The 27,696-nt window shown below is 39.8% G+C and overlaps 1 protein-coding gene across 2 annotated transcripts; it reads right to left on the bottom strand.

The window, feature by feature from the left end:
- Positions 1–3,503: 3,503 nt before the first annotated feature.
- LOC139480153 (uncharacterized) lies at positions 3,504–14,117 on the bottom strand. Of its 2 annotated transcripts, none has more exons than XM_071263187.1 (2): positions 14,035–14,117; positions 3,504–8,180 (listed from the first exon to the last, which is right to left on the bottom strand). In XM_071263187.1, exon 2 carries the CDS (start codon positions 8,141–8,143, stop codon positions 5,336–5,338), a length of 2,808 nt encoding a protein of 935 aa, XP_071119288.1. In that variant the 5' UTR covers positions 8,144–8,180; positions 14,035–14,117; the 3' UTR covers positions 3,504–5,335. The 2 variants fall into 2 exon arrangements, with proteins under 2 accessions (XP_071119288.1, XP_071119289.1); XM_071263188.1 differs by lacking the exon at positions 14,035–14,117 and adding an exon at positions 10,431–10,491.
- Between the last annotated feature and the right edge of the window lie 13,579 nt (positions 14,118–27,696).

The following is a 27,696-nucleotide window of genomic DNA, read 5'->3' as shown; positions in this document are numbered from 1 at the left end:
TGACCCACTTTTGTATACAGAAATACTGTCCCAGTCGACGCTCCTCATTACTCGCTAACCCTTATCTGCTACTAATTTTATACAGCTTTAATGCATACAATGTATTGATACGAGGGCTGGTAAAAACGTTCAAAGTCTAACAAACAAAACCAACAATTGTTAAAGTGCATTTTTCCACATAATCTCTCTGCTTTTCAATTCACTTTCATATCGATAGGGATTTTTTTCAGTTACAGTCAGGAAGAAGTTTTCTGAAAACACCCTGCAAAACCCATTCACGCCGGCTTTGAGGTCAACGTTGTCGTCATAGCGCTTTCCACGAAAGTGTTGTTTCAGTTCAGTCGTTTCCCAGTCGTTCCCAGTTCCGGGTTGCCTCTCTTGGGAACCAATGATTGTGGGTTCGAATCCCGGTTCTCCCCAATTATCTTTCTAGGTTTGTCAACACCATACCCGTGCTCGTGGGTTTCACTGAAGTGGTAAACGTCTGGGACCTGCATCATTTAGGGCTTTCCTCCCACACTGAGCTGACACGCTGACACGCCGTGATATAACTGGAATACTTTGTCAGGTAGGGCGAATACGGAGTGGGGAAACTATTCGATCCCACATGGCCGCACAGGAACCTTTGCAAGTCGAGAGGTGTGAGTTGGGGCATTGTCATGAAGTAGGAGACCTCCAGGATTCAGCATTCCTCGCCACTTTCCTTACATAGAATATCTCAGGCGATGATGCAAATCAGCACAGTAGGCACCGGTTATCGTCTTTTGAATTTCTAAATAACCAACAAGGATCACATCCTTGGCATCCCAGAATACAGTGGCATAACTTTCCTCACTGATCTTGAAGACTTGAATTTCGTTGGTGCCGGAGAAGTTGAATGGTGCCATTCCATGGATTGACGTTTTGACCCGGGATCATAGAGGTAGACTCACGTATGATCGTTACTAATCTCGTTTTGAATAAGACGAAATCTTCCGCCGTTTCTCCTAAGATCAGAATTTAGAAACTTTGGAACCCAACGAGCAGATATCTTATTCATCTGTAAATGTACATGAATAATAGTTTCAATAGATCCATGGCTTAAACCCGTGTCTTCCTCACGTTTAGCAATGCAAATACGTCTATCTGACCTGTGTTTTTCTATCTCCTTGATTGAATCTTCATTGATGGAAGTTGAGGGACGTCCAGACCTAAGGTCATGATCAAGACTTGTTCTCCGAACCTTAAACATAGCTGACCAACGTTTAACAGTGGAATGGCGGAGGAAAATTATTCCCATACACTCATGACATGTGGCCATGGATTTCTTGGGGAGTACTTTTCTCTGAAGCCATAAACTTGATGACTGCTCGGTACTCGTTCTTTTCCATTTCTGTGTCCATTTGGACACCTAACACGTTCAACTGGCAGTCACTAATACACAAACGGCCTCGACAGACAAGATACACTTGCAATGAACTACTCAAACAATGGACTACGTTGAATAAGCCAGTACCACATGCCTCCCAACACTGTAAAGTCACTGATAAGTACATCATGAGAAATAGTTGACACGGTCCAGGGACACGACTTCAGCGTTTCCCCTAGCAAAAGCACTGATTGTGGACCGCTTAGGTTCGATCCCCGGTCGCGTCATACCAAAATACAAGATGGTAAAAGATGGTACTTGTTGTGTTACCCTGTCTGGCGCTCGACATTAAGGGGTTAAAACAGGGACAGGTCGGCGCTGAGTATATTGTGTCTGTTATCAATGTTAAACTGCAGCATAGTATCTCAGTGGCCTGGCACTTTTGGGTGTGGATGATTTTGTAAAGGAAATCAAAGCTTGCATGTCACATAAAGGTCAGGTCAATTGTATCAGCTAACTAATCAGGCTAATTAACCCGCTGTTTGTATGATGGTCACAGATAGGTGTTGGACCATGACTGTATCAATGGACATTTCGAAATGGACAGAAAGTGCACAATTCACTCTACAGAATCCTATATTGTGCACATGTATCATATGCAACTTCAAGAAAGTACCACTACCACAGCGATTAAATTCTGTTAAATGCAGTAATTATTGGAATATACATATACTGTATAATATTTTCAGGGAATATAAGTTAACCCTCACTATCAGCAGTTACCGTATTCAGAATGGACGCACTATCGTTCACTTAGAGCCGGCGATAACGAAGTCTTCCTAACAACAGTAATAATAGAATGAGTGAATAAAGTGAAAACTTATTAAAAGTGCAATTGTCCTTACTAGCAACACCTGCTATTTTCGTTTCAGCTGTATGCATTAATGTATGGAATATAAGGTTGATATCTAATTCGACGATGCTGGTCAGTCCCAACATTAAGATTAACACTGAATTTCAACTATTAATGCAATTGCCTATGTAGACGTTTATTTTAAAAAAGAATTATTAGCAATTCCGTTTCGGGGTGTGAAAACCCATTCACCTCGAAAAACAGACACGCCACACTTGTTATAGTTCTACGTGTAATACATAGACCGTCAGTGTTATAAAAATCTTGTATTAGTTGGAGGAATTGATTGCATTCTACATCCGTTTGAACATGTGTAACCACCCACATCTTTGGACAAATGTTTATGACAGCATGAAGTATTGCTTTTATTTAAGACTAAGAGATGGTACTATGTGTATGGTCACCACGTTTGGTTACACACACATGTCCAATTAAGGAATAAAATGTTCCCTTGTTTGCACTGTGGGGTATCTTCAAAGGGTCAGAATACATTTTCAAAAATGAAATCAAATGTGATCTGAAGTTTACTGAGAAAACAGTATTTGAAAGACTGGATTTTTAAATCTAGGGAAAGGACATTTAGAAAACGGGTAGGCATCCCCATGGGGACCAATTTTGCTGCCCCTCCTTGCTGATCTGTTGGTTATTTTTGGTCGGACTTTCAAACAAGAAATTCAATTTAAGCAACACATTTATCGATGATCTGATATCGTTCAATAAAGCCAATTCCCTTCCACTGATTTATCCACCTGTGCTGGAAATCAAGAGACACTGGAACCGCCTCACCTGTTTCAGATTTAGATATATGTATAAAGATTCAGAGTGACCAAAATCTCCCCACAAGGCTGTTTGACAACAATGATGACATCAATTTTCAAATAGCCAACTCTCCCTTTATGTCGAGGAATAGTCCAGCAACTCCATCCTTATTGTTGACATGTGGAGGGGATTTCCCATTTGAGGCAATTCCCTATTTTCCTGTTTTTTCAGATGAACAATTGACTTGCCATTGAATGTGTTTGTGATGGATGCTAACAGAGGAGCAGGATACACTCACCTTTTAGCTATTAGCAGAGATTCCCTTGGATGGTTGAAAGGGTTTTATCTATGCCTTTTATTGTGACTCTGTGGGTGGATTGTTGGTAATGTCACTTGTTTGCCCTGCTCAGGGTTCATTATGTATATGTCTCTGTAATATAGCTAGACTTTTTACCATGTTAAACAAAAAACAAAGAGGCCATACAGAGATTTTAATGAAAAATGATGAACACGCTGGATACATAGCCAATGTGCGTCTTCACTTGTACATATATTCTACAATTATGAAATTATTTTCTGAGACATACAGATAACATGTGATCCAATAATCAAACCTGGAACACTCGTGACGGGAGGAAAACAGATAAAACAGTCACAATTCCAAAATTGGAAATAGTATTAATCTAGAGAAAATCTCTCACTGGTTCTCCTACTGGTCCTCTCGATGGTTGTCCCAAACATACCAATAACCTTACATATATAAAATACACTTTATTCTTGATTTCTAGGTTTCCCTCAGATTTCTGTCAGAACATGATACTTGTTTTAGATTATTCTTAATCAAAGGTTTCGTTTTCACAATTATGTCTTAAGCAAAACATATAATTGATTGTACCTGGGTTGTAAAGTCGTGATAATACATATTCCAATATAATTATGGGCGGTCGGGTAGTCTAGTGGTTAAAACGTTCGCTCGTCACGCCGAAGACCCGGGTTCGATTCCCGACATGGGAACAATGTGTGAAGCCTATCTGTGGTATCCTCCGCCGTGATATTGTTGGAATATTGCTAAAAGCGGCGTAAATCATGACTGACAGGTGGTGAAGAGACAGGTGGAGAGATACCAAACCCACTCGTCCGTCCTGTGTCGTAGTGTTTTTTACCTAGTTTTATAAGTTTTGATTGGATAACCCCACAAAGTTCAAAAGTGAAAGTTCAGGTTGTTTCATTCATATGCATCCACGAGTTTTCTTACACTTTATTAAACCAAGTAATCACGTAAAACACCTGAGTTTCGGTATGCATTCTTTGTTATATGTTAACAAAGACCTACTATGCACCCAATCGCTCGCGACTTTCATTTTGATTTCATTCTTGTGTCCCTCGCCGTGACATTGCTGGAACATTGCTAAAAGCGGAGTTAACCATACTCACTCACTCACTCACTCAATCTGATTTCATGTAATAAATTCAGCGTGGCGAAATGAAGCGGGTTTGGAATATTTAGAACGATATCTAGACTTGCTTTGGTTGATTTGGTCTGTGTTCCCTTCAAAGCATATTTTGTGCCATTGTTTTCGACAAAGTTTGAAATAATGTTTTGTTTGTTGTTTAACGCCACACTCAACAATATTCCAGCTATATGACTGCGGTCTGTAAATAATCGAGATTGGACCAGACAGTCCAGAGATTGACATCATTTGAATCGATCCACGCATGCGTCAACCAAGTCAGCGAGCCTGACCACCCGATCCCGTTTGTCGCCTCTCACGGCAAGCATGGGTTGCTGAAGACCAATTTTAACCCGGAATCTTCAAGGGACTTGTAATGAATGAACACGCTTGCACGATCAGATAAATCTGTATCCTTAGACAGTTCATGTAAGTGTGTCTGGCTTCTGTTTTTTTCTGCTGTGAATAAGAATATTCAGTACTGATTTCTACGTAGAACGCAGTGTGTAGATCAGGTATCTGTCCTCATTCTGATAACGAACTTGTCCTTCGTTTGAAGCCGTCACTGACACAATATATCCAAACGGACTCAAGTTTGTTGAGTGTCAATCTAGCAGCAACGTGTGACAGTTAACATGAACTTCTTTTGGCGATCACACAGGTTTCTCTTTTCACATACAATTTGTATGACTTTTGTTTTGGTCCATTTGGATAAATTATGGTTATATGGATACATTATTTAGTATCTACTTAAATGCATTTTTAAGAATGATATATGTATATATCTCTATATATCTAGATCTAGATATCTCTCTCTTTTTTAACTGTGGTCGGTAGCATCCACATTAATAGGTTGTCACTGTATCAATGTATTTCTACTATAATCAGTTGTGAGGAACATCTCGTTATCGCCGCCTCAAGGTGATCCACAATGCATCCATCCGAGAATGGACTTTGTACCTCATTACTGGTCAACACGATGACCACCTTTCTCTCACGGCCAAGGAAGGAATTGGGTTTCTTAAATATTACACTGGTTGGAAAAGCAAAGTGATTCTGAATCTCAGAAATATTACCATCTGATCTATTGTCCAATACCACAACATCAGACCAATCGAGGTCTCTTACTGTTGGGGTTGCTGCTTCAGGACCTTCAGATTCTTGGGCAGCGACTTGTTCACAATGTAAACCAAGATCACGCAGGTGTTTCAACAGCAATTCCCTGCAGATGTTGCATCTCTCAAGAACACATCCATGGTTTGTGATATGCTTGACATACTGACATTCTGGGCCATCAGTGGAGGCGAGTTCATCGTCATTGATCACTAATCTGCCGCGTTCTACTCGGATAACTTCTTTCCTTAGATATCCTTCAAAGTTCTCTGGGTTTGTAAAGAGCACAGCATCTTCTGAAATAACTTTGTCAGGTTCTGCAGGAGTAACAAGTGGAAAGCGTAGTTCTCTCAAGGCTTTGTATACGAAATCTGGTTTATCCTGCTCATCCACAACTGTGATGTCATACCAATGAAAGTGTTCATCGGGCTCAATGGAATGGTGTTCTGATTTTAACGCTTTATTAATCGCATGAGATTTTGCTCCAAGGGAATGCAGCAGCAACGCCAAGTCTTTATTTCTTTTGAGCTTTTTAATGTCAGTGACTTGTTTGGTGCCTTTGTAGTAGAAGACCACTCCTTCTTCAGTTTCAGCCACCTTTCTCATTCCATCACCTTCTTTGTTGTGACTGTATAATGCCTTTTTCAACTGCCCGGATTTGATTTTTGCAACTTGATCTTTTGTGACGGAAGAATCGTGCACGATAGGAACATCAAGTCCAATAAGTTTCACAAGCCACTCACGTTTTATGGCATCAACCACAACAATATCAGATATGTTTAGACATGACTGACTTTTTTCTACCGTATCTTGTGTGAAAACAAATCCAATAGTTTTAAAATGTCTTTTGATCATCATTTTTAGACTGCCACTATTTTTATCACAATATTCTATCTCCTTTCTTTCTCGTTTTCCATTGGGGAGAAATGTTGTAATGGAAGGTGGACAACGCAAAACTTTCCTTAGTACAACTTCTGGAAGAGCACCTGCTAAAATGTCTTTAACCCCTCTACTCATGTCATCTTGACGCTCGCGGCTCATGATGATCCAGAGGGTATTTGGATATTTGGTGACGGCATCCTTTAGGTCGATATCTTCCAATACATGGGAGGGATATTCGTCTATAAATAAGTCTTTGTTTCCACCATTTCTACTTTGGCAAAGATACGTTGCCAAATCAGCTGTTGAATCAATCTGTTTGAATTCGATGTTTTGTTCATCTTGACTTAAACCCTGCTGAATCTGGAATTGTAGGACATTGAGGAGGTCTGACTTTGCCATACTAACAACACTCACCGTACGTCCACTGCGTAATAACTGACGGACTTTTAAAACCAAAAGAACGGTTTTTCCAGCTCCATATTCTCCCCGAATTATCAGCTTTGCCTCTGTGGTATTCAGCACAGTAATCTGGTGAGGTGTCAACACAATATTCGTGTACTTATTATCTATCAGAGAAACACATTGTTCCCTCGTTAAACCCTCTCCAAACGGAGTTTCAACTGTTGATCTGAATCCAATATATCGGCCAACAACTCTTTTGTAATCATCCCAAGATGAAAATCCTTGACATTTTTCAGAAATATCATTCCACCATGTCTTCATCATTGTTTCATCATCGAGATGCTCAAAGAACAGGCCCAGGTGAAGATAATCATCATTCGGTGACCTTGAATGCATAAGGTTATGAAACCCACTATTGAACTCTTTACAGGTTTCTGGGAACCCTTTGTTATTAAAGTTCTTTCGACAGAAGTTAGGGAGACTGACTGCAAACGATTTAGTCATATCTTGTGTCAGATCTTTAAAGTTGGCTTCAAAGAAGTCTTTATCACGACGAAGTTGATTAAAGGCTGTCTTAACACTTTGACTTGCTCCTCCCTTATCTCGTTTGTCAGCATAAGCCTTCACTTGTATGAACAGAACCCCTCTTTCATAATCTATTATAACAATGTCATGTTCTCCCTCCTTGCCCCATGGGCTTGTATACTCATTAGTATCTTCCACTGGTGGCCCTGCCTTATGACAAAAGTTCCTAAAGTGGTAGGATGTAAGTATAAAGGCTTTAGCGCCTTCTTTCTTGAGAAACCTTTCAATACAATCTGCTGTTTTCCTTTCGGCCTCATCTCCCTTTACATCAGATGGATTTACTCTGTAAATCTTATATTCATCACCACTGTCGCCACTGTCCTCACTCTGTCTCGGCCCAACGTGAACAGGGGGAACTCTGTAGACATGAGTCTTGAAGTCTGGAAAATGCCTTGTCACGAACTGGTCATAAACCTGGAGCGCATCTCGACTTCCGGTTGGACTACCGGGATCGCGGATTAGACGAGGCTGGTCAGAGGCAGATGCACCTGCTGGTTGTTGCATTTCTACCCTTTTATCTTGACTTCCGGTTGCACTAGCGGGATCGTGGAGTAGGTTAGTCTGGTCAGTAGCAGATGCACCTGCTGGTTGTTGCATTTCGACCCTTTCATCTTGACTTCCGGTTGCACTAGCGGGATCGTGGAGTAGATTAGTCTGGTCAGAAGCAGATGCATCTGCTGGTTGATGCATTTCCGCCCTTTATGTCAAGTCTTATAGCAAGATGAAACTGAAAGGAAAAACATAATGATGAAGAGAAAAGAACATAATAACTGCAATTCATAAAATTAATGCGAATATTAATATAGTTACGCATTTCCATCAGAATATACAGGAGTTTATATTCACTTCTTTTTCCTGCCGAGTCAGTTTTTCAGTAATAATGTACATCAATAACGGAAGGGAGGTAGCACATCGCCTTTTCAAGGAACTATCAATGCATATACTTCCTTTTTTATAAAAATTGTATTAATAGCGGGTGCTACCGGTAGGGCAGGACATGCTTACCCACACATGCAGGACATGCTTACCCACACCTGGTGCCATCACTGATTTTCAGTGATCCATTCATATAATTTCCACAGCTAGTTTGCCCTTTACGCCGAATGGAATCTGTTTCGGCAAATAAATGGTTATTCTCTTGCATTGACGTTTTATATGTATTCTTTCAGTACACCCACCCACATACATACACACCAAGACAGACACATACATACACACAGACGCATGTACACCAGTTAAAGGTGGGTGTGTTGTCAAGGATGCGAGGTATACACTTTGAAGGTTGGTGCGTTGTGAAGGATGCGCGGAACACAAGTTAAAGGCGGGTGAGTTGTGAAGGATGCGGGGAATACAAGTTAAAGGCGGGCGAGTTGTGAAGGATGCGGGGAATACAAGTTAAAGGCGGGTGAGTTGTGAAGGATGCGGGGAATACAAGTTAAAGGCGGGTGAGTTGTGAAGGATGCGGGAATACAAGTTAAAGGTGGGTGAGTTGTGAAGGATGCGGGGAACACAAGTTAAAGGCGGGTGAGTTGTGAAGGATTGCGGGGAACACAAGTTAAAGGCGGGTGAGTTGTGAAGGATGCGGGGAACACAAGTTAAAGGCGGGTGAGTTGTGAAGGATGCGGGGAATACAAGTTAAAGGCGGGAGAGTTGTGAAGGATGCGAGGTATACACGTTAAAGGCGGGTGTGTTGTTTGTATTTATTTTTTCAGTACAATACCATGAATAAAGGATGCGAAGTATACACGTTAAAGGCGGGTGTGTTGTGAAGGTTGCAAGGTATAAGGTTGCTAATTAAGTTTGGTTGTGACTTTCATGATGTTAAACAGTATAACAGTAATGAAAGCATGCATGTCGATAACGGAAGGGAAGTAACTCATCGGCTTTTTAGACTATCAGTGGATTTTCTTTACATTACACTACATTTCTTTTATTAAAATCTTATTATTCTTCCCACTAGCAACTAGACTTTAAATGGATCACAAACACAGAGCACGCTCACACCCAAACAGACACACCCACACACATACATGCAAGCACGCACACACACATACAGACACACCCACACACATACATAGTTACATACACACCCAGACAGACACACATACATTCACACACACACACACACTCACACACGCATACAGGCATGTACACACGTAAAAGGTGGGTGTATTGTCAAGGATGCGAGGTACACACGTTAAATGTGGGTGTGTTGTCAAGGATGACAGGTATACACTTTAAAGGAGGCTGAGTTGTGAAGGATGAGAGGTATACACTTTAAAGGAGGCTGAGTTGTGAAGGATGAGAGGTATACACTTTAAAGGAGGCAGAGTTGTGAAGGATGACAGGTATACACTTTAAAGGAGGCTGAGTTGTGAAGGATGCGAGGTATACACGTTAAATGCGGGCGTGTTGTCAAGGATGCGAGGTGTGTACGTGTGTATATTTCCCTATATTTATCTATCGATTCCAAATGATTCTGTCGGGTCACGAAACTACACTCAGATAAAGACGTTTATGCTCAGGTGGTTTTCATACGTTATATCTTGTTTTCAAATATAAGTTCACATAGAGTTAAATACACGGCATAAGGTTAGAATCATTCATATTCATCAAACGTCAAATAGGCTTTACATTACGTGAGAATGTCACAAATATGCATACGTGGTAATTTTACCCACAATGCATACATCTAAGTAACAGCGTGGCCATGGCCGGGTACGGTTTCGTAGTAAGTGAGAACGAATCACACTGTATCATTGCATGTGAAATGGATGTCACGCACTTCACTAATGAGAAATTCGAATCCCGGCACAGGACACAACTCATTAACGCTATCACAACTTGACTACCCCATCAGGTGTATGTGAGGCGGTAACATGTGACATAGGGGTATTTAGCAATTTGTGACGTATTATATGGATGCATTGATAAAACATGTTACTTCTACATTCAAACGATGTCATTATGTACTTACTGTCATTTAGCAGTATGAATGATCAAGGCATGTCGTAGCTCCAACACGTACTAAACATAAACTGCGCCGCTTAAGACACAGTTCATAAAATGTTTACTAGCATTCTGAGAAATGCATGGCTTTTTCCTTGAAATCCGATCGATATCCGGATTAACCACGTTGTGTAGCTAAGTGTAATCAATATCCGGTAGCTATGACACCAAGAACACATATTAAACAGGTACAGAACAAATGTTCTGTTCCACTTCCTTTTTTTCAAATCTGAGTTAATGTTTGGGCGTTGTTATGTGACATTTCATAACATGAAATGTCAAATCAAGATGACAATACGCTTACACAGATATCGAAACAACTGAACAACAACATACTACTATTTAGAATATTACGTATCTTCAATAAAATCTTGACATATATGTTAAATATTCCAAATGCACATGAGGACGCACATTTTGCTCGTATGATTTTGAGTCTTTCGTCACACCACAAGCCCCACCCCGTGACATGCACGAAGAGTTGTCTCCTGTCGGTCAATACGACAAAACAATCACAATGCACGTAAAGATTGAAGTACTTTGATAACTCAATTATGGCAATGTGTGATGAAAAAATCTGTGTAAAATACGTAGCGTCATTTCTACTTTACAAAGTAGATGAACAACAGAATTGTTGATGTTAACACATGCACGGGTCATGCACGGTGAAAATTTAAATGTACGCACGTGCGTTTGATTACATTCAGTTAACGGCACATAACTGCCACATCCATCTCTGACGATCTATTTGGCTTTCCAAATGTAATTCAGTTTAATATCCATTTTGATATGTACCAAGAGGTGATAAATATTTTCAAGTAACTGAAATAGCCACCAGTTACAAAACAATACATTTTCATATGTAACTATTTTACTTTAATGAAAGATAGTGTGTTTACATTTCAGTCCTTTGGTGGCGTTTTAAGAGTTGCTAAAAATCATAAAAGCTTAATTTGAAGACAACATAGGCTGATGTTCCTCGGGCCTTTCATATACAATCTATTCATACTGATATTTCACAAGTGGTATGTCAGCTACATGCAGGTTAAGTTTAGACAACTACTGGTAATCCAGGATAATTTGAATTGTGAACTGACAATTAACCCCATGTGACGTCTGAGGCCTGCATCACTTCGGGCTTTCCTCCCACATTAAGCTGACATGCCGTGATATAACTGGAATACTGTTAAAAGCAGCGTTAAGCCCAACTCACTCACTCACTCACTCACCATGCGAATTTGTTATGAGTTTTTGGTCATATGGTCTACAGGTTGGTAGCAGTATGATGAGTCTTGGCAGTCACAACTAGTGGAATGAGATCATGAGCTGCCAAATCCACGTTCTGTAACACTTTCCTACAATCGAACAACCTAGATGACATGGTGTTCGTATAGGAAAATGAAATTGTTGGTGGGTCTTGAAACTTGAAATACTGTCGGACATTTTGGGAAACTAATTGGGGCATTAACTGTAACACATCTTATCTCTCATGGAATCTGTACTTTATAGAAGTCTGGGAAAGCCATGTCCTCCCTAGTTTTAGTGGTGTATTCATCTTCGAATAGTCGTCGCAATGTTATGATTCTAAATTATGAACGCTAGCACTTTCACTATCATTGAATCGATTAAAATGGAAGTGCAAATATCATTTCCATGTCGGAATCTAAGTTCAACATTCCACAGAGCATTCATATTTTCCAAAATGTGTGGATACAATATATTATGATATTATATACTTTCTCAGTGCAGCACACTAGGTTACTCCTCTCCTTGGAGCGGGCCAGTCTGATGTGGGTAGGATTGCAATACGCGACAGACTTCCATCACAACACTTGTCTATTCAACACACATCTGCTTTGTTCAGTTGAGTTCACTTTCCTTATCCACGTATAGCCGCGTGTTTTGGGTGGCGTTGGTGAACGTAGCTTCGCTGGGGATGGTTGGATTGGTATATAAGATATTACTTTCGATATATTTCATGTACAGTTATAATAAGTACTCAGTAACCCTTTGGCAAGTTAATATATATCACACGGAGACAACAAGCTTTTTTCATATATAACCATGATATTTATGTACCATGGACTATCGATGGGTAACTTAACCTCAGGAACTTCTAGTAACACATTTGATAGTAAGTTTTAGGGTTGGAGGTTGTCTTGTGACTTTTCATAAATCTGACGTAATCATATGATAAACAATATCAAGTTAAAAATAAAGCTGACAAAGGTATGTTTTGTTTAACGCCACACTCAGCAATATTCCAGCTATATGACGGCGGTCTGTTAATAATCGAGTCTGGACCCGATCCAGTGATTGACATCATGACCATCGATCAACGCGATTGGGATCGCGATCGCCTTTTACAGCCAGCATAGGTTGCTGAAGAACAATCCTACCCCGGATCTTCACGGGTCACAAAGATATGTAAACAACAACATGATGGTAATAATAATATAGAATATATAAATTAAATGTTACCTACCTTCAAATTGTTTTGCCAAAAGTTTAAACATTCTCAACAAGGAAATTAAATAATAATATTTTACATTTGTGAAAACTCTCATTATTGAATGTTATAGCATGTTTGCGTCTGCGTGCAGTAATAAAATGAGGAAGGGCTCAAGTTCTTTCCTCGACCTTATCACTACAACTACTTCCTGGTATATATATACCGCAGTGACCGTGAGATGGTGTACCCGATATAAGTGGTTACATCACTGGGTGTATTTTCTAATCAACGTAGTTTATATTTCATAAACCATGCTGATATTGTAATGTATTTATAATCTCTATTGTCAAGACAAAAGTTTCACTGAACTTAACTGAAAATTGAAGAAAATGACTGAAAAATAGTTTTCCCCTTTTTAAACAGTATATTTCCTTCCCTAACGTTCTCAGACAAACAAAATCAATTTCCCTAACTGTGCGACAATATTTCAAGTTTTGAGAACCATCAACAGTTTCATTTTCCTTCTTGAACATTGTTTCATACAAGTTTTTCGTGTATAGACGTGTTGCTGAACGTGGAACTGGCAGCTCATGAAGTAAATTTCATTACTTGAGGTTGACAATAGTCATGGCACTGCTACAAACGTGTTGGCCACATAATCACAGGTGACTCCACTTTTGTTGACAATTAAAAACTTCGTCAGTAATTCAAATATGGACCAAGGAATCGTGAGCAGCCTCGTTCCAATTGAGATCACAACTTTAAAAGCATTACGGATGATGTTTCACTTGGTTTCATTTTCCTTACATGTGTGGCGTGTGTCGGTAAGACGGAGCTGTCGGTATTTTTATAAAACAGTTAAATGGAAGACCCAGAGAGAAACCAGTAACCCCATTAGCCAGTGGGTAATTTTACGCAAAGAAGTTATACATTTAATAATAGGTCCCAAGTTTGGGCGTTCCCGTGTGACATTTCATAAACATGACGCAACTACATGCAAAATCAAGTTGACACAAGCTTACACAGATATCCAAACAACAAGAAAACCAACAGCAACAACATCAACAACAATAATAATACAACTATTACTACTACTACTAATATTTAGAATATATCGTACCTTCAATCAAATGATGACCGATGACCAATGCACATTTTGCTCGTATGATTTTGTGTCATTCGTCACACGACACGCCCCTCTCCTTAACCTGCAAGAAGGATTGTCCACCTGTCGGCGAATACGACAAACCAATCAGAATGCGCGTAAGGATTAAAATACAGTGATAAAAATAATCCCGAGTACCTAACTCAGTTATGGCATTATGTGATCATTTAAAAATTGTGAAAACTATCTTTCGTCATTTCTACATTACAAAATACACGGATAGCAGAATTGTGTAGTTTGAATTGTACTTGTAAATACAGAAAGGGTCAAGGACGGTAAGAGATTTAAATGTGCATCCGCGTGTTTGGTTACATCCTATTTACGGCTAATAACAGCGAAATGTATCAAGTATCCATTATTTGGTCGGCTCGTAGTCAGTGTACTGTGTCTGAGTGAGGTGTACAGTGGGTTAGCACTGTAAACAACAGGAACTCGTTATTGGTCACTTAATAAAAATGTATACCCCCTTTATGTAAGTAGAGAAAATTCTCTACTTACATATAGGGTGTATATATTTTTATTTACTGACCAATAACGAGTTCCTGTGCTGTAAACTCGGCATTCATTAGTCCGGACTAGTACAAGCAAACACACATACAGACAAACACAGACAGACAGACAGACAGACACACACACACACATACAGAGACCATACACACACATACAATTTTAACTACACTATACTAAAGATATAAAGATATACATAAAATATTGCAATGATAGCTGATTTAACATATATAGATAATCATGGTCACACACACACACACACACACACACACACACACACACACACACACACACACACACACACACACACACACACACACACACACACACACACACACACTAACACACACTAACACTAACACTAACACACACACACACACACACTAACACAGACATTAACACACGTGCTATATATACGTGTTATGATCTTGAACGCGGCGTTAAACCCCATTTCACCTCACCTTAAATAGAAATGGGGACCAACGAAATGTATCGAGATAACGTTTTTTCTATTAATAAAGAATTCTACATATCATATATACAATAATGATGCTTATTTAGTGATCAAAACTGTTTCAGTCGAGCAATGGGCCGAAATGTGTCAAAAAGTGAAAAAGATCACTCGACTTGCATTTTAAATATATTACAAAACTAAAGATAATGTAACCTCCAAAGTGACAATCATGTCGTTTGATATCTCAAAATCTGCCTGAATACTTTAGGAGCTTATACAAAATTCCACAATTAATGTAGGTATAATATAATGTATGAAAACTTAGTAAATGTTATCCCACCTCCCATCCTGTTAAAAATCAACAAATATATATTACACATTAAAAGAAATACTATGACAACAATAACATTCCTGTACAACAAATTGTGTTATTTCAACACATGAATCGTTTAAGTACTCACATATATGAGCTTGAGAAATTTGATTTATCCAATATGGCGGACAAAATGGACTCCAAGATGGCCGCCAATACAGGAAAATGACAATATTTCGTCTTCACTTTGGAATGTATGAGAAATTTAAATGTCAAAATTTAAATTTTGACCAGGAACTCCATCTATCATGTCATTGTGATATATAAAAGATAATTATCGCCTATGTTATGTACTATAATTTCAGATCATATTGACTTACTTTGAAGTGTTAATGTGCAGCACTAATATGCAATTGATTCAGAATTGTCAGTAACTCATCAACAAATCCGGCACTCGTGAAGAGCAACCTCTCCGTGGTGAGTGCTGGGTAACGCTAATAGCTCTTCCCCCGTGTGGAACCGGGGCAGAATGTTTCCACAGTACCCCATTGCTGGTCGTCAAAGGCGACCGAATTGGGCAACCTGTTTGCCGTGGGTTGCGTCCCTGTGTCGGCGGAGGACGGTAGTCTGGTGGTTGAGGGCACTGGATCCAGGAACTGTGTGCCTTTGCCCAATACACCACTTTGACCCTTACTTCGCCTAGACGGGTGGTAGGATGGGCCCGGTCTTATCAATCGGCTGGTCATGTCGAGCCCTGTGCATCGTTTGTATATGCACAAAAATTATATTCACATTTCACTTATACTTTAGGTTTGGGCCAAATTGTTTATCGTATAAAACCTGATTTTTTTATTGTGAAATCTTTCATATGCCTAGAGTCTTACATCTTCCCGAGGCAAGAGAGTTAACTGACTTTAAAAGTCCAATTTCCACCCTTGCCGAACTAGGATGGAATTCCTGGGCCCGATCGCAGCGCCACCAGTGGCTATTACGAATTTTGTTCCTTCTATGCCTCTCCTATGGACCAATCAGATTCAACCTCTCGTATCACTTGCATTTGATTCAAACAAAACGGTGGCGCCCAGTCAAGACGATTTGATCGATAATCAAGATCTATATTGTGACAAAATGGGTCTTACATCGCGAAGCGCATCAAATCAAGTGAGCACCTTGATTAAAAACATGAAAAGATTTAGAAAATATCTGTTGACAACGAGCTAGCGGTGCACATGCTTTGCAAATCCTGCAGTCGACCGAAATCTGCATGACACTTCGGATTTCGATTTCGGTGCGCGATTTTGATTGGGCTGTGCATAGACTCGTTAGTCCAGCCAAAATCTAACTCCATAATACCATCCTAGTTCGGCAAGGGTGGAAACTGGACTTTTATAGTCAGTTAACTCACTTGCCTCGGGAAGATGAGAGTCTTATGGCTAGTGGCTCATGGATCAATCCGGTGGACTACATTAAGTTTTACTTAATTTGTCTGCTCGAGTTACAAGTGCCAAGGCACGCCGTACCTTCAAGCAAAATGAGCGAAGTCTTGGAGGAATTATGTCTCTTAAATCAATTCTCGCACACCTATATCCAAGGTGTGGAACATGACTGCTAAAATTAAAGGCAAAGGTTCAAAATTGAGTGTCCATCATCTTAAGGATGGTGACCATCTGTTAACAGATAAATTGGACATTGCCAATAAATTGAGCGAAGCACTGGCCAAACACTCTTCATCAATGAACTACGATCCTAAGTTTCAAAAATATCAGAAACAAAAGGAAAAGAAGAGAGTTGATTTTACTTCTCAAAATGGAGAAGATTATAATGAGGTATTTTCGCTCCACGAGCTTAATACTGCCCTAGGTCAAGCGCACGATACTGCTTCAGGAGCTGATAATATTCTCTATCAGCTCCTGAAGCATTTGCCTGATTCATGTTTAGAGACGCTTCTTGATGTATTTGATCAGATCTGGACGTCAGGATTTTTTCCTCCTTCGTGGCGTAATGCAATAGTTGTTCCCATACCCAAACCTGGTAGGGACCATACTGATGCATCTAATTATAGACCAATATCACTAACCAGCTGTGTGTACAAAACCATGGAACGAATGGTAAATAATCTACTGGTGTGGTACTCGGAAACTAACAATCTCATAAGTAACATCCAATGTGGTTTCCGTCAAAATAGAAGTACCATGGGCCATCTGGTATGTTTAGAATCCTTTGTCAAAAATGCAGTTGTCAATAATCAGCACGCAGTTTCAATCTTTTTTGTTTTAGTAAAAGCGTATGATACCACTTGGAAGCATGGTATTTTAAAAGATCTACATAATTTGGGGTTAAGAGGCCATTTGCCTGGGTCTCATTTTCGATCACCATTTAACTTTTAAGCCACATATTAATTATCTCAAAACTAAATGCCTGAAGGCTCTAGATTTGTTGACAGTTGCTGCCAATACAAAGTGGGGAGGTGATCAGAGAACCCTCCTACACTTGTATAGGTCTCTGATCCGCTCTAAATTAGATTATGACTCCATCTTTTATGGTGAAGCCTGTAAGAGCAATTTGCAAAAAATAGATTCAATTCACCATCAGGGCCTAAGACTATGTCTTGGCACATGTCGAACGTCTCCTGTTGATAGCTTATATGTAAAAGCTGATGAACCATCGTTGAAGCAACGGCGTATCAAATTATCGCTTCAATACATTACAATATTACGTTCTAGCCCGTTAAACCCTGCATGTAACTGTCTTCTCCTCCTTGGCAACCTTTCAGACCGGAGGTGGACTTTACTCTTACACAATTTGAAATATCAGACACAAATCAATTAATATATCAGCAAGAATATATACAAGTTAGAACTAAATATGAATCCCACCGTTCCATTTTTTACAGACGGATCCAAAGACGGTTGCACAGTCTCCAGTGCTGCTGACATTGGATCAAAAACCGTATCATCCCACTCACCAGACCATAGCTCAATTTTCACCGCTGAAGCCAGAGCAATATTAACTGCTTTGGAATATATCCAAAAACAGTCCAGTTGTAAACGGTTCATCATCTTTTCAGATTCATTATCGTGTATACAGGTAATCAAGCTCTTCACATCATCCATTCATTTTAGATATTTTAGAATTATATAATGACCTTGCTACTGGCCAATACGACTGTTGCCCAGTCATGTTGGAATCACGGGTAACACTATGGCTGATGCTGCAGCAAAGGCAGCTCTCAACAAATCTGTGACTACACTTGTTCTACCATACAGTGACTTTAAACCTGTTATTAGATGCTATATCAAAGACCTACTGCAGAAGAAGTGGGACACCCAAGTGGGTATAAATAAATTACATTTACATAAAAGCAAATATAGGTTGTACCTACTTGGGTTGTCAAAAATTTGAAGAAGTCGTATTAAGACGATGTCGTATTGGCCATTCTCGTTATACTCATGAATATTTGTTAAAAGGTGAGAATCCTCCGTTTTGTATCCCTTGTGATGAAAGAATCACGGTCAAGCATGTCAAGCTTGACTGTATTGATTTTTCCATCTCAAGGGATAAATATTTCAGTGTAAAAACAGTGAAGGACCTTTTTAGTAAAGTTCATTCTCATTTAATACTATGTTTTTAAAAAGAAATAGACCTTATTCATAAATTTGGATGTACTTACTGTATTGTTTTAAAAATTCGTAGTGCAATTTAATAACTTAGATTGTTAGTGGCTGTACCCTCGAGGGGGGTTGAAGTAGCTAAACTTATTGTCCCCCTAAGAGGGTATGTAAGTCCCATATCATTCGAAGTATTTTTCTGTATACCAGGCATTTAAACGTAGTATATTCGTTATTTTAATCAAAGGCTCAACTGGCACACTGTCGCCAGTGACTGAAGGGATGATATAAATCCTGCCGGGGTCCATGCAGGAAGCAAAGGTACTGTAAGTCCCCATGGTCCCCAGTATGGTGATCTCCCTTCAGTGGCTGACGATTTCTAGCCCATTTTTATATTGTGTTGTTCATTAATGCTTACTGGGTTTTTTAATATTCTCAACTAGTTCTAAATCAAGTCTGTGATATTCTAGTTATTCTACTGTCCATCGTTGACAGCTTTTTATTAAGTCTAAATATATGTATCATAAATGTATCATAAATGTATCATAAATGTATAACTTCTCGTCACGATATGGCTGAAATACTGCTCATGTGACGTTAAATAATAACTCACTCACTCACTCATCAACAAATCCATAATGTTTCTCCAATACAGTAGGGGCAGTCGGGTAGCCTTGTGGTTAAAGCGTTCGCTCGTCACGCTCGATTCCCTACGTGGGTACAATGTGTGAAGCCCATTTCTGGTGGCCCCCGCCGTGATATTGCTGGAATATTGCTAAAAGAGGCGTAAAACCAAACTCACTCACTCACTCCAATACAGTAAGATGCATTTAGTCACTGCCAACACTGCCACTGCCACTGCCACTCAAGCCTTCAGGTTCATCATCATGTGCAGAGTTTGGGAAAACGAAGCAGGTGCAGTGTTCAGTACGTGGCAGTCCAGGCATGAGACAAGGACACTTTCTGGAGACGACATATGATCTGTCACTGCAGATGAGATGAGTGGCTCTCACCATGTGTTGCTTGAAAGCATCTTCTTTAGGTGGAAACATTGTAGCTTTCGTCAGTGTTGGAAGCCTGGGCATAGCTTAGGTCATCCAGGTTGTTCAAAAGTATAGCAGGAGAACGATGGGACATTTCTAGGCGGCTCAATCCAAACTGACAAGTTCTTCAACATTTCAACATGTGTCAGCAACTTTGAGGAAGCTGTCTTCTTTGGTATATAACCAGACATCACCGTCCCTAGTCTCGGAGCACTCCACCCTCGTAGGCTTAAATCACTCCCCTTACTATTTCAATTGTCCATATTTGATTAAATATTCTGGTATATTTATGTATAAATTTATGAATATATTGGAGGCGTATATGGTTAGTGTTGTGGGGTTTGCGTGTTGCTTGAATGAATGTGCCCACCCTCCATATTGTTGTGTCACAAGTTTGAGGATTCGTATGACTACATGTATATGTGTCCATTCTTTAAACACTTACGATAAAAACCCCGAAAAAGGTTTTGCCGTTAATATTCAAGAAACTGTATAAAAACGTGTTCAACCACTTATGTTTTGGTTGTTGTGTTATTTAATGTTTATAGATTATTTTAGTCATTCTTTGTTTCTACATGGAAATGATTTCATGACTTACCTTTCCTAGCGCTTGTGTATGTCGCTCACGGTGTCGGCATAACATTTTACGCCAATATCGAATCTGTTTCCTTGGATAATCGGAACTGGTTATTCCCTAGCATTGACGTTATAAATATTCACAACGATTGGTTGTTTACAACATTTCAGCAAGAGGTAAGCTCATTTGGTTTAATTAATATTTCATTCAGGAAAAAATAGTGAATTCAGTTACATGAACAGACAACTAAATATTCATACCTCCCTTTAAACACCCCCACCCCCACCCCCGTGTTTTAATACACACAAATTGTTTTACAAACAAAAGTTCATGTCTACCGCCGTTATACCTGCCTTCAAACCAGACACGAATTGTTTTTAATTAGCGCATGTTGTGTGCAGTAGTGTGTGGAATGGAATTCAATACAGTATTGAAATAAATAACCTGCCCATTAGGCATGAGACATTTCAAAACATGATGCAATATGTCTTGCAGATCTTTTTTATTTGACTACAATAAACAGTGGCATAGTTTTTACACGCTCACATACCTTTAGCTGCAGAAGAAATGATATATTTCACATTATTTTGTTATAGTTGAACACCCTTATCAAAAAGCAATCAACAGACACTACAAGACATGAGTGAGTGAGTGAGTGAGTACGGTTTTACGCCGCTTTTAGCAATGTTCCAGCAATATCACGGCGGGGGACACCAGAAATGGGCTTCACACATTGTGCCCATGTCGGGAATCGAACCCGGGTCTTCGTCGTGACGAGCGAACGATTTAACCACTAGGCTACCCGACCGCCCCTACAAGACATGATAATCACTTCATGAGGAACTGTTATATTTTATTTGAAACATGAATACTTTTGACAGACGACATATGTAACTGTATATGAGTTAAACTACGGTTATAACGAACTTAAAGGGACCACTAAATTTAGTTCGTAATAACCGTAGTTCGTTATAAGCATAATCGATATAAACGTAGTTTACTGTATCGTGTTGAAAATAAGCGGAGAGGGAATGAGTAGAAGATCGAAACTACAGACGGTACCAGGTGATGGGTAAACACGACATTAATGTGTTAGTTTTACATGTATATAATATGTTAAAAGCATTCAGTGTTCAATTATTATTTCCTCTGATTTCTAGGATTAAGAAATCCAATTCATATAATATATTCTCAAAAAGAAGGACAGGAGAATAGGACTTATATATATCTTATATGTGTATATACAGTTCAAAAGACGCTTACTATTTTCATGTGTCGAAGTTAGACTTAACAGTAATATATATATACATACATATATGTGGATATGGAAAGGGTTTTGTCGCTTATATTTTTGAAATGACGATATCTAACTAATGGACAATAGGACAACTGAACCCAAAGCAAAATCAAAGAAATCGTTATTAAAGTTATCACAAGTACTCCTATTAATGAAAGTACTATATATTCATTATATTCATATAACGGCACATGCTACTAAGTTCAGGCTGTAATGTGTCAAAAGAGCTGAACATAAAATTGATCATGTATGAGCGAGACATCCAGGCCGGGTTCAACACTATTCCAGCCATATCAAGCTAGCCTGTAATTAAGTGAGCCTGGGAGGTCACACCAGTGGGTTATAGCATGAGCAACGTCCCACGTCATCTGGGTACGATGGAACACAATCAGCCAGCCCACGCACTGTTACTGCTCCACCCTCGTTGGTCGGTTCTATCGACAAGCATGTGTACTGGGAAAAATGTTATCACCAAGAATCCCCACCCTGGGTATCTATCGCAGGTGTCCCCCCACTTTCCCAACACTGATAGGGGTATAACAACATCGGGGTTAAGTGGCGGGTGGTGCCAACTATATCATTAGGGGTCTTGATAGTGGGCCGTGTGCGAAACACGCATAAAATCGCCAAGCATATCTCTCTCTCTCTCTCTCTCTCTCTCTCTCTCTCTCTCTCTCTCTCTCTCTCTCTCTCTCTCTCTCTCTCTCTCCCTCCCTCCCTCTCTTCTTCTTCTCTCTCTCTCAGTGGGCATGGGTCAGATTGTTGGAGAAGTGAAATAATAATACTGGGAAAAATGTTATCACCAAGAATCCCCACCCTGGGTATCTATCGCAGGTGTCCCCCCACTTTCCCAACACTGATAGGGGTATAACAACATCGGGGTTAAGTGGCGGGTGGTGCTAACTATATCATTAGGGGTCTTGATAGTGGGCCGTGTGCGAAACACGCATAAAATCGCCAAGCATATCTCTCTCTCTCTCTCTCTCTCTCTCTCTCTCTCTCTCTCTCTCTCTCTCTCTCTCTCTCTCTCTCTCTCCTCCCTCCCTCCCTCCCTCTCTTCTTCTTCTCTCTCTCTCAGTGGGCATGGGTCAGATTGTTGGAGAAGTGAAATAATAAGTGGAATAACTTGTTTAATACATCAATTTTATTACCAATGGTTTAGAACATATAGATCACCATATATGTATGATACATAAACTTTTATTACCAATGATTTATGGTACTCTTGCATAAAGATCACATATTTGACAGATAAACATAATTATATAGAACATTTTGTTTGTTTTCTTACATGTTTTACAACATTTAGACATATATTTGGTTTCAATTTTGGTTTAACAACATACAGATCACATATCTTTTATGTTTTACAACACATATATATCTTAAAGTCCTTACAACAATTACATCATGATTATGTCGGAATTCGAATAAGGTCGGATACATAATCAGCATACTGGATTGGTGTTGTGCGGCCTTCTCTGAGATGAAGTTATGAGATGATGATTGCATAGGAGTCCAAAAAGTAGTTTATTTATATCAGAGATAGAAACCTCATTGATGAACAGAGTTATCATTGATTATCGATGAAGGAGGCGGTGAGAGAGTGAACTCTAAGTGAAGGGTGAACTTATCTCACAGCCATACCCCAGTTGAACCTTTGATTGTTCTACGCCTGGCTGAACAGTTGACAAATGTTGGGGCAGACAGACAGACAGACTATTTTATTTACACGTCACTCTCAATTAAATAGAACATTGGGAAAGTGTGTGGGGGGTGGTGGGGTTGGCGAGGAGGTGGGTAGAATGGGGGCTACCCTTTCGCAATGTACCGGATGAGCGACGACTGATAAGAGCTGTATTATTTTCGTATTTAAACTGACATTTTATATGCGAAGCTTCTCATAACTGACCTCATTAATGTACTACTCTCGGTTTGGTGACGCATTGGTTTTCAACATTCCTCACAACACACATCTATCACATAATGTGTGAATACATATACTATTTTTAACACAGTATACTTTCTCAGTGCAGCACACAAGGTTACTTCTCTCCTTGGAGGACGTCAGGCACACAATTCATTACATTAGCTTTCCGTAGTTGTGTGTATGTAAAGTGTGTGTGTGAGTGTGAGTGTGTGAGTGTGTGTGAGTGTGTTACTATGATTATCTACATATGTTTAAATCAGCTATCATTGCAATATTTTATGTATATCTTTATATCTTTGGTATAGTTTTGTCAAAATTGCATGTGTGTGTGGTCTCTGTATGTGAGTGTGTGTGTGTGTGTGTGTGTGTGTGTGAGTGGGTGATTGAGTGAGTGGGTGTGTGTGTGTGTGTGCGTGCGTGCGTGCGTGCGTGCGTGCGTGCGTGCGCCCGCCCGCGCGGTTTGTATATATGACAAAAGTGAATGCAGTTTGTTTTGGATTAGGAAGATTTGAAGCCATTTTCGTTGGCCCATTTAGAATTTTGTTAACACAGAGCTGTCTTTCTATTGTATGCATGTTCTTACCACGACAAGAAGTGTTGAAATCGTCCACAAAAAGTGACCCATCAACACAGGTGTTCTATCACGTGTTATGCTAAATAGTGTGACAGATAGGATGCTGCCTTGAGGGACGCCCTGATTTAGATCGAAATGATCAGACATGGTAGAGCCCACTCGTTCTTGAAATTGTCAGTTATTTAAAAATTGAGAAATAACCTGGGTTGTTGATACAGTACCTTTTTTCCTTGTTTGTTGACAATGGAACTTTTAATAAATGATTCTAAACGCCACTAATGGTCAATGGTACTTCTGTCTTTTCGGAAACCACACTAGATGTCATTCAGGAGGTTATTGGTCTCCAAGTACCAGACTATTCGATTGTTGACCATGCCATCCATGGTTTTACACAGCTATTTAATGATATTGGACGGTAATCGGATGGATCTGTATGATCCCGTCCAGGCTTTGGTATAGGAATGATAATATAGGAAATATAATAATTGTGCCACGAAGGAGGGAAATTTCAAGTTGTCCATATTTCATCAAATATAAATTTATTAAGTATAATTTCCAAACACCAATCGGGCAAGTGTTTCAGGGGCTGATGATGAATGCTGTCGGCTCCTGCTGCAGTGTCTTGAGCTTTTCCCAGGACAGTATGCAATTCATGGAGTTAAAATGTTTCATTGTAGTCCTCACCAATGTCAGAGTAAAAATTGACCTTACTCTTTCCTGGTTTGCTAAAGTTTCACCAGCCTGTTGACAATTTCAGATTTAGTGGTTGATTTTAGATTTGGTACATAGTTTCTTCTGGATTGACGTTTATTTTGTTTATAAGTACGTCTCGCCTTGACATCATTCAGGTTGTCCAGGATAGCATGTGGGCGGAAATATTTCTCAGCTTCCTTCCTATATTTTCTGGCTTTCATTCAATCATTATCAAACCATGGCTTACGTATATGACGGTTCACAGAGGACTTAGGAATACTTTCGTCTGCAATAGCATTTAATTGGTCTGAAAATAGTTGTAGAGGATCAGGAGCATTCCTGAAAATATCTTGTTTTAAATCATCAGCGGGATTGATAGTTGAATGTAATGTTGGAAAATGGTCACTTCCACAATGGTCATCATGGACCGACCATTGGCAGGATGCAGACAAGGATGAAATCAATCATTGAAGATGCATAAATCATTGTTTGAGATAAAATCTTTAAGGACTTTTCCTTTACTATTTGTATCATTACTCCCCCGTTTAAATCGCCCATGATTATACAGGGCTTCGGGAGCTGATCATACAAAGTCTGAAGATAAGATTGAGGAAGGTGGAAGATACAGTGAACATAAAGTAAAGACTATGTTCAGAGTTACACGGACAGCAACAGTTTGAAGATGAGTGTTAAGTGGAATAGGGTTATGGATTATGCTCTGCCTCACCAGGATAGAGAACCTCGCGTAGTTTTATCATCAGGGGGAAAACGAATGGTAAGAACTGTACTGACTGATATCAAATTGATCGGTGTTCTTTAGTTAAGTTTTTTGGAGACAAAAAGCCGACGGTTTAAAAGCTTGAAATATTAGTTGTATTTTATCAAAATTCTGCAATTCTAGCGTATAATTAGGAGATAAACATACTGTGTTTTCAATGTAGAGCTAGGTTACCTGTAGATTTAACCCCACTAAATTGAATTTGGAACCGTGAGGTTTCAAATGTTAAATTTAGCGCGGTTAAATCTACAGGTAACCTAGCTCTACATTGAAAACACAGTATGTTTATCTCCATTCTACCATGACTAAATAAAACGCGAACTCTTTGGTGTTAGCAAAAATACTGAGTGAAGCGGCATGGGTTGAGTTCAGTGTTTTGAGTGGGTTATCGATCTGAATTGCGGAATCACCGAACAAAATATGGTGCTGTATATACGCAAGCAGTTTGTTTCCGTAATATTTCGCTCGAACATATGACAGGCATTGAAAGTATATAATCACGGCAACTTGGTAAGCTAACATGAGGTGGGCATCCCTAAAGAAAACAAAGCAAGCTTTGCAAGGCTTTCGCTCTACATCGCGCGTCACCATTATGACGTCATATCGCTCATTGTGACGCAAAAGATATGACGTCACGGTCGTATATAGAAAAGCGCCAAAATTTCAAGCTCTCTGTTGTCTCCAAAACGTAAATACATTCCCCTTGTAGATTTCTGTCGTATTTTTCTGCACGAAATGTATTGCCACACATCCTTTGAATATTGTAGTAACCGCATCTGCGCATTTTGTAACCTGTAATTGTAGATATAATTATTTAAATGTGCCTACCGACAATGACTGAAAATAGTACTATTCTATCAATTTTAGCTTCCGCGGTGATGCGGCCGTCAAACCAGCTGTTTCAATCAGAGGGGGTTCATTGTGATTTAATAGCCTCTGATTGACCAATCAGAATCGAGTAAATTCCAAATTCATGGTAGAATGTAGGATTCATTGTGGTGCTTCCACATGAGATATATCACGTGAACGTGAGGTAGTTTTTTTGTACTCCTTTTTGTTTCATGTGGAGTTGGAGTTACCTCCATGTCCAGAGGACCAACGGAGTTATGCACCTTTATGGGGACCTCTGAAGTAGAGGTGGCGTTTGGTGGTGGTGTTTGCAGCTTCTCTTTTTGATGGTTTTGTTTTAATAATTTTCTTTCTTTGAAAACTGAACATTTTCTGGTTCTGGTTCAGGTACTGGTTTTGGAGTCTGCGAATCGACAGTGTGTACAGTTTTGGGTTTGGGAGTTTCATAGGCGACGGTCTCACAGCTGTTGTTTTTTCTTGTGAAGCAGTAGTTAGTGACTGCACTGACTTGACAGATCAGTCTGGCAGTCAATAGAGGCTGTAGTAACAGCAGGACGGAAGCCTGCATCAGATCAGTCTGGCAGTCAATAGAGGCTGTAGTAACAGCAGGACGGTAGCCTGCATCAGATCAGTCTGGCAGTCAATAGAGGCTGTAGTAACAGCAGGACGGTAGCCTGCATCAGATCAGTCTGGCAGTCAATAGAGGCTGTAGTAACAGCAGGACGGTAGCCTGCATCAGATCAGTCTGGTAGTCAATAGAGACAGTAGTAACAGCAGGACGGTAGCCTGCATCAGATCAGTCTGGCAGTCAATAGAGGCTGTAGTAACAGCAGGACGGTAGCCTGCATCAGATCTGTCTGGCAGTCATTAGAGGCTGTAGGAACAGCAGGACGGTAGCCTGCATCAGATCTGTCTGGCAGTCATTAGAGGCTGTAGTAACAGCAGGACGGTAGCCTGCATCAGATCTGTCTGGTAGTCAGTAGAGGCTGTAGTA

The sequence above is a fragment of the Haliotis cracherodii genome, unplaced genomic scaffold (assembly GCF_022045235.1).
Source record: "Haliotis cracherodii isolate W230 unplaced genomic scaffold, xgHalCrac1.p SCAF_4, whole genome shotgun sequence".
Taxonomy (NCBI): domain Eukaryota; kingdom Metazoa; phylum Mollusca; class Gastropoda; order Lepetellida; family Haliotidae; genus Haliotis; species Haliotis cracherodii.
Note: the sequence above shows the minus strand (reverse complement) of the source record. Positions and strands in the feature narration are given on the sequence as shown.

Coding starts and splice junctions, on each gene's coding strand:
- LOC139480153 (XM_071263187.1), bottom strand. CDS start 8,143: ATGCATCAACCAGCAGATGCATCTGCTTCTGACCAGACTAATCTACTC.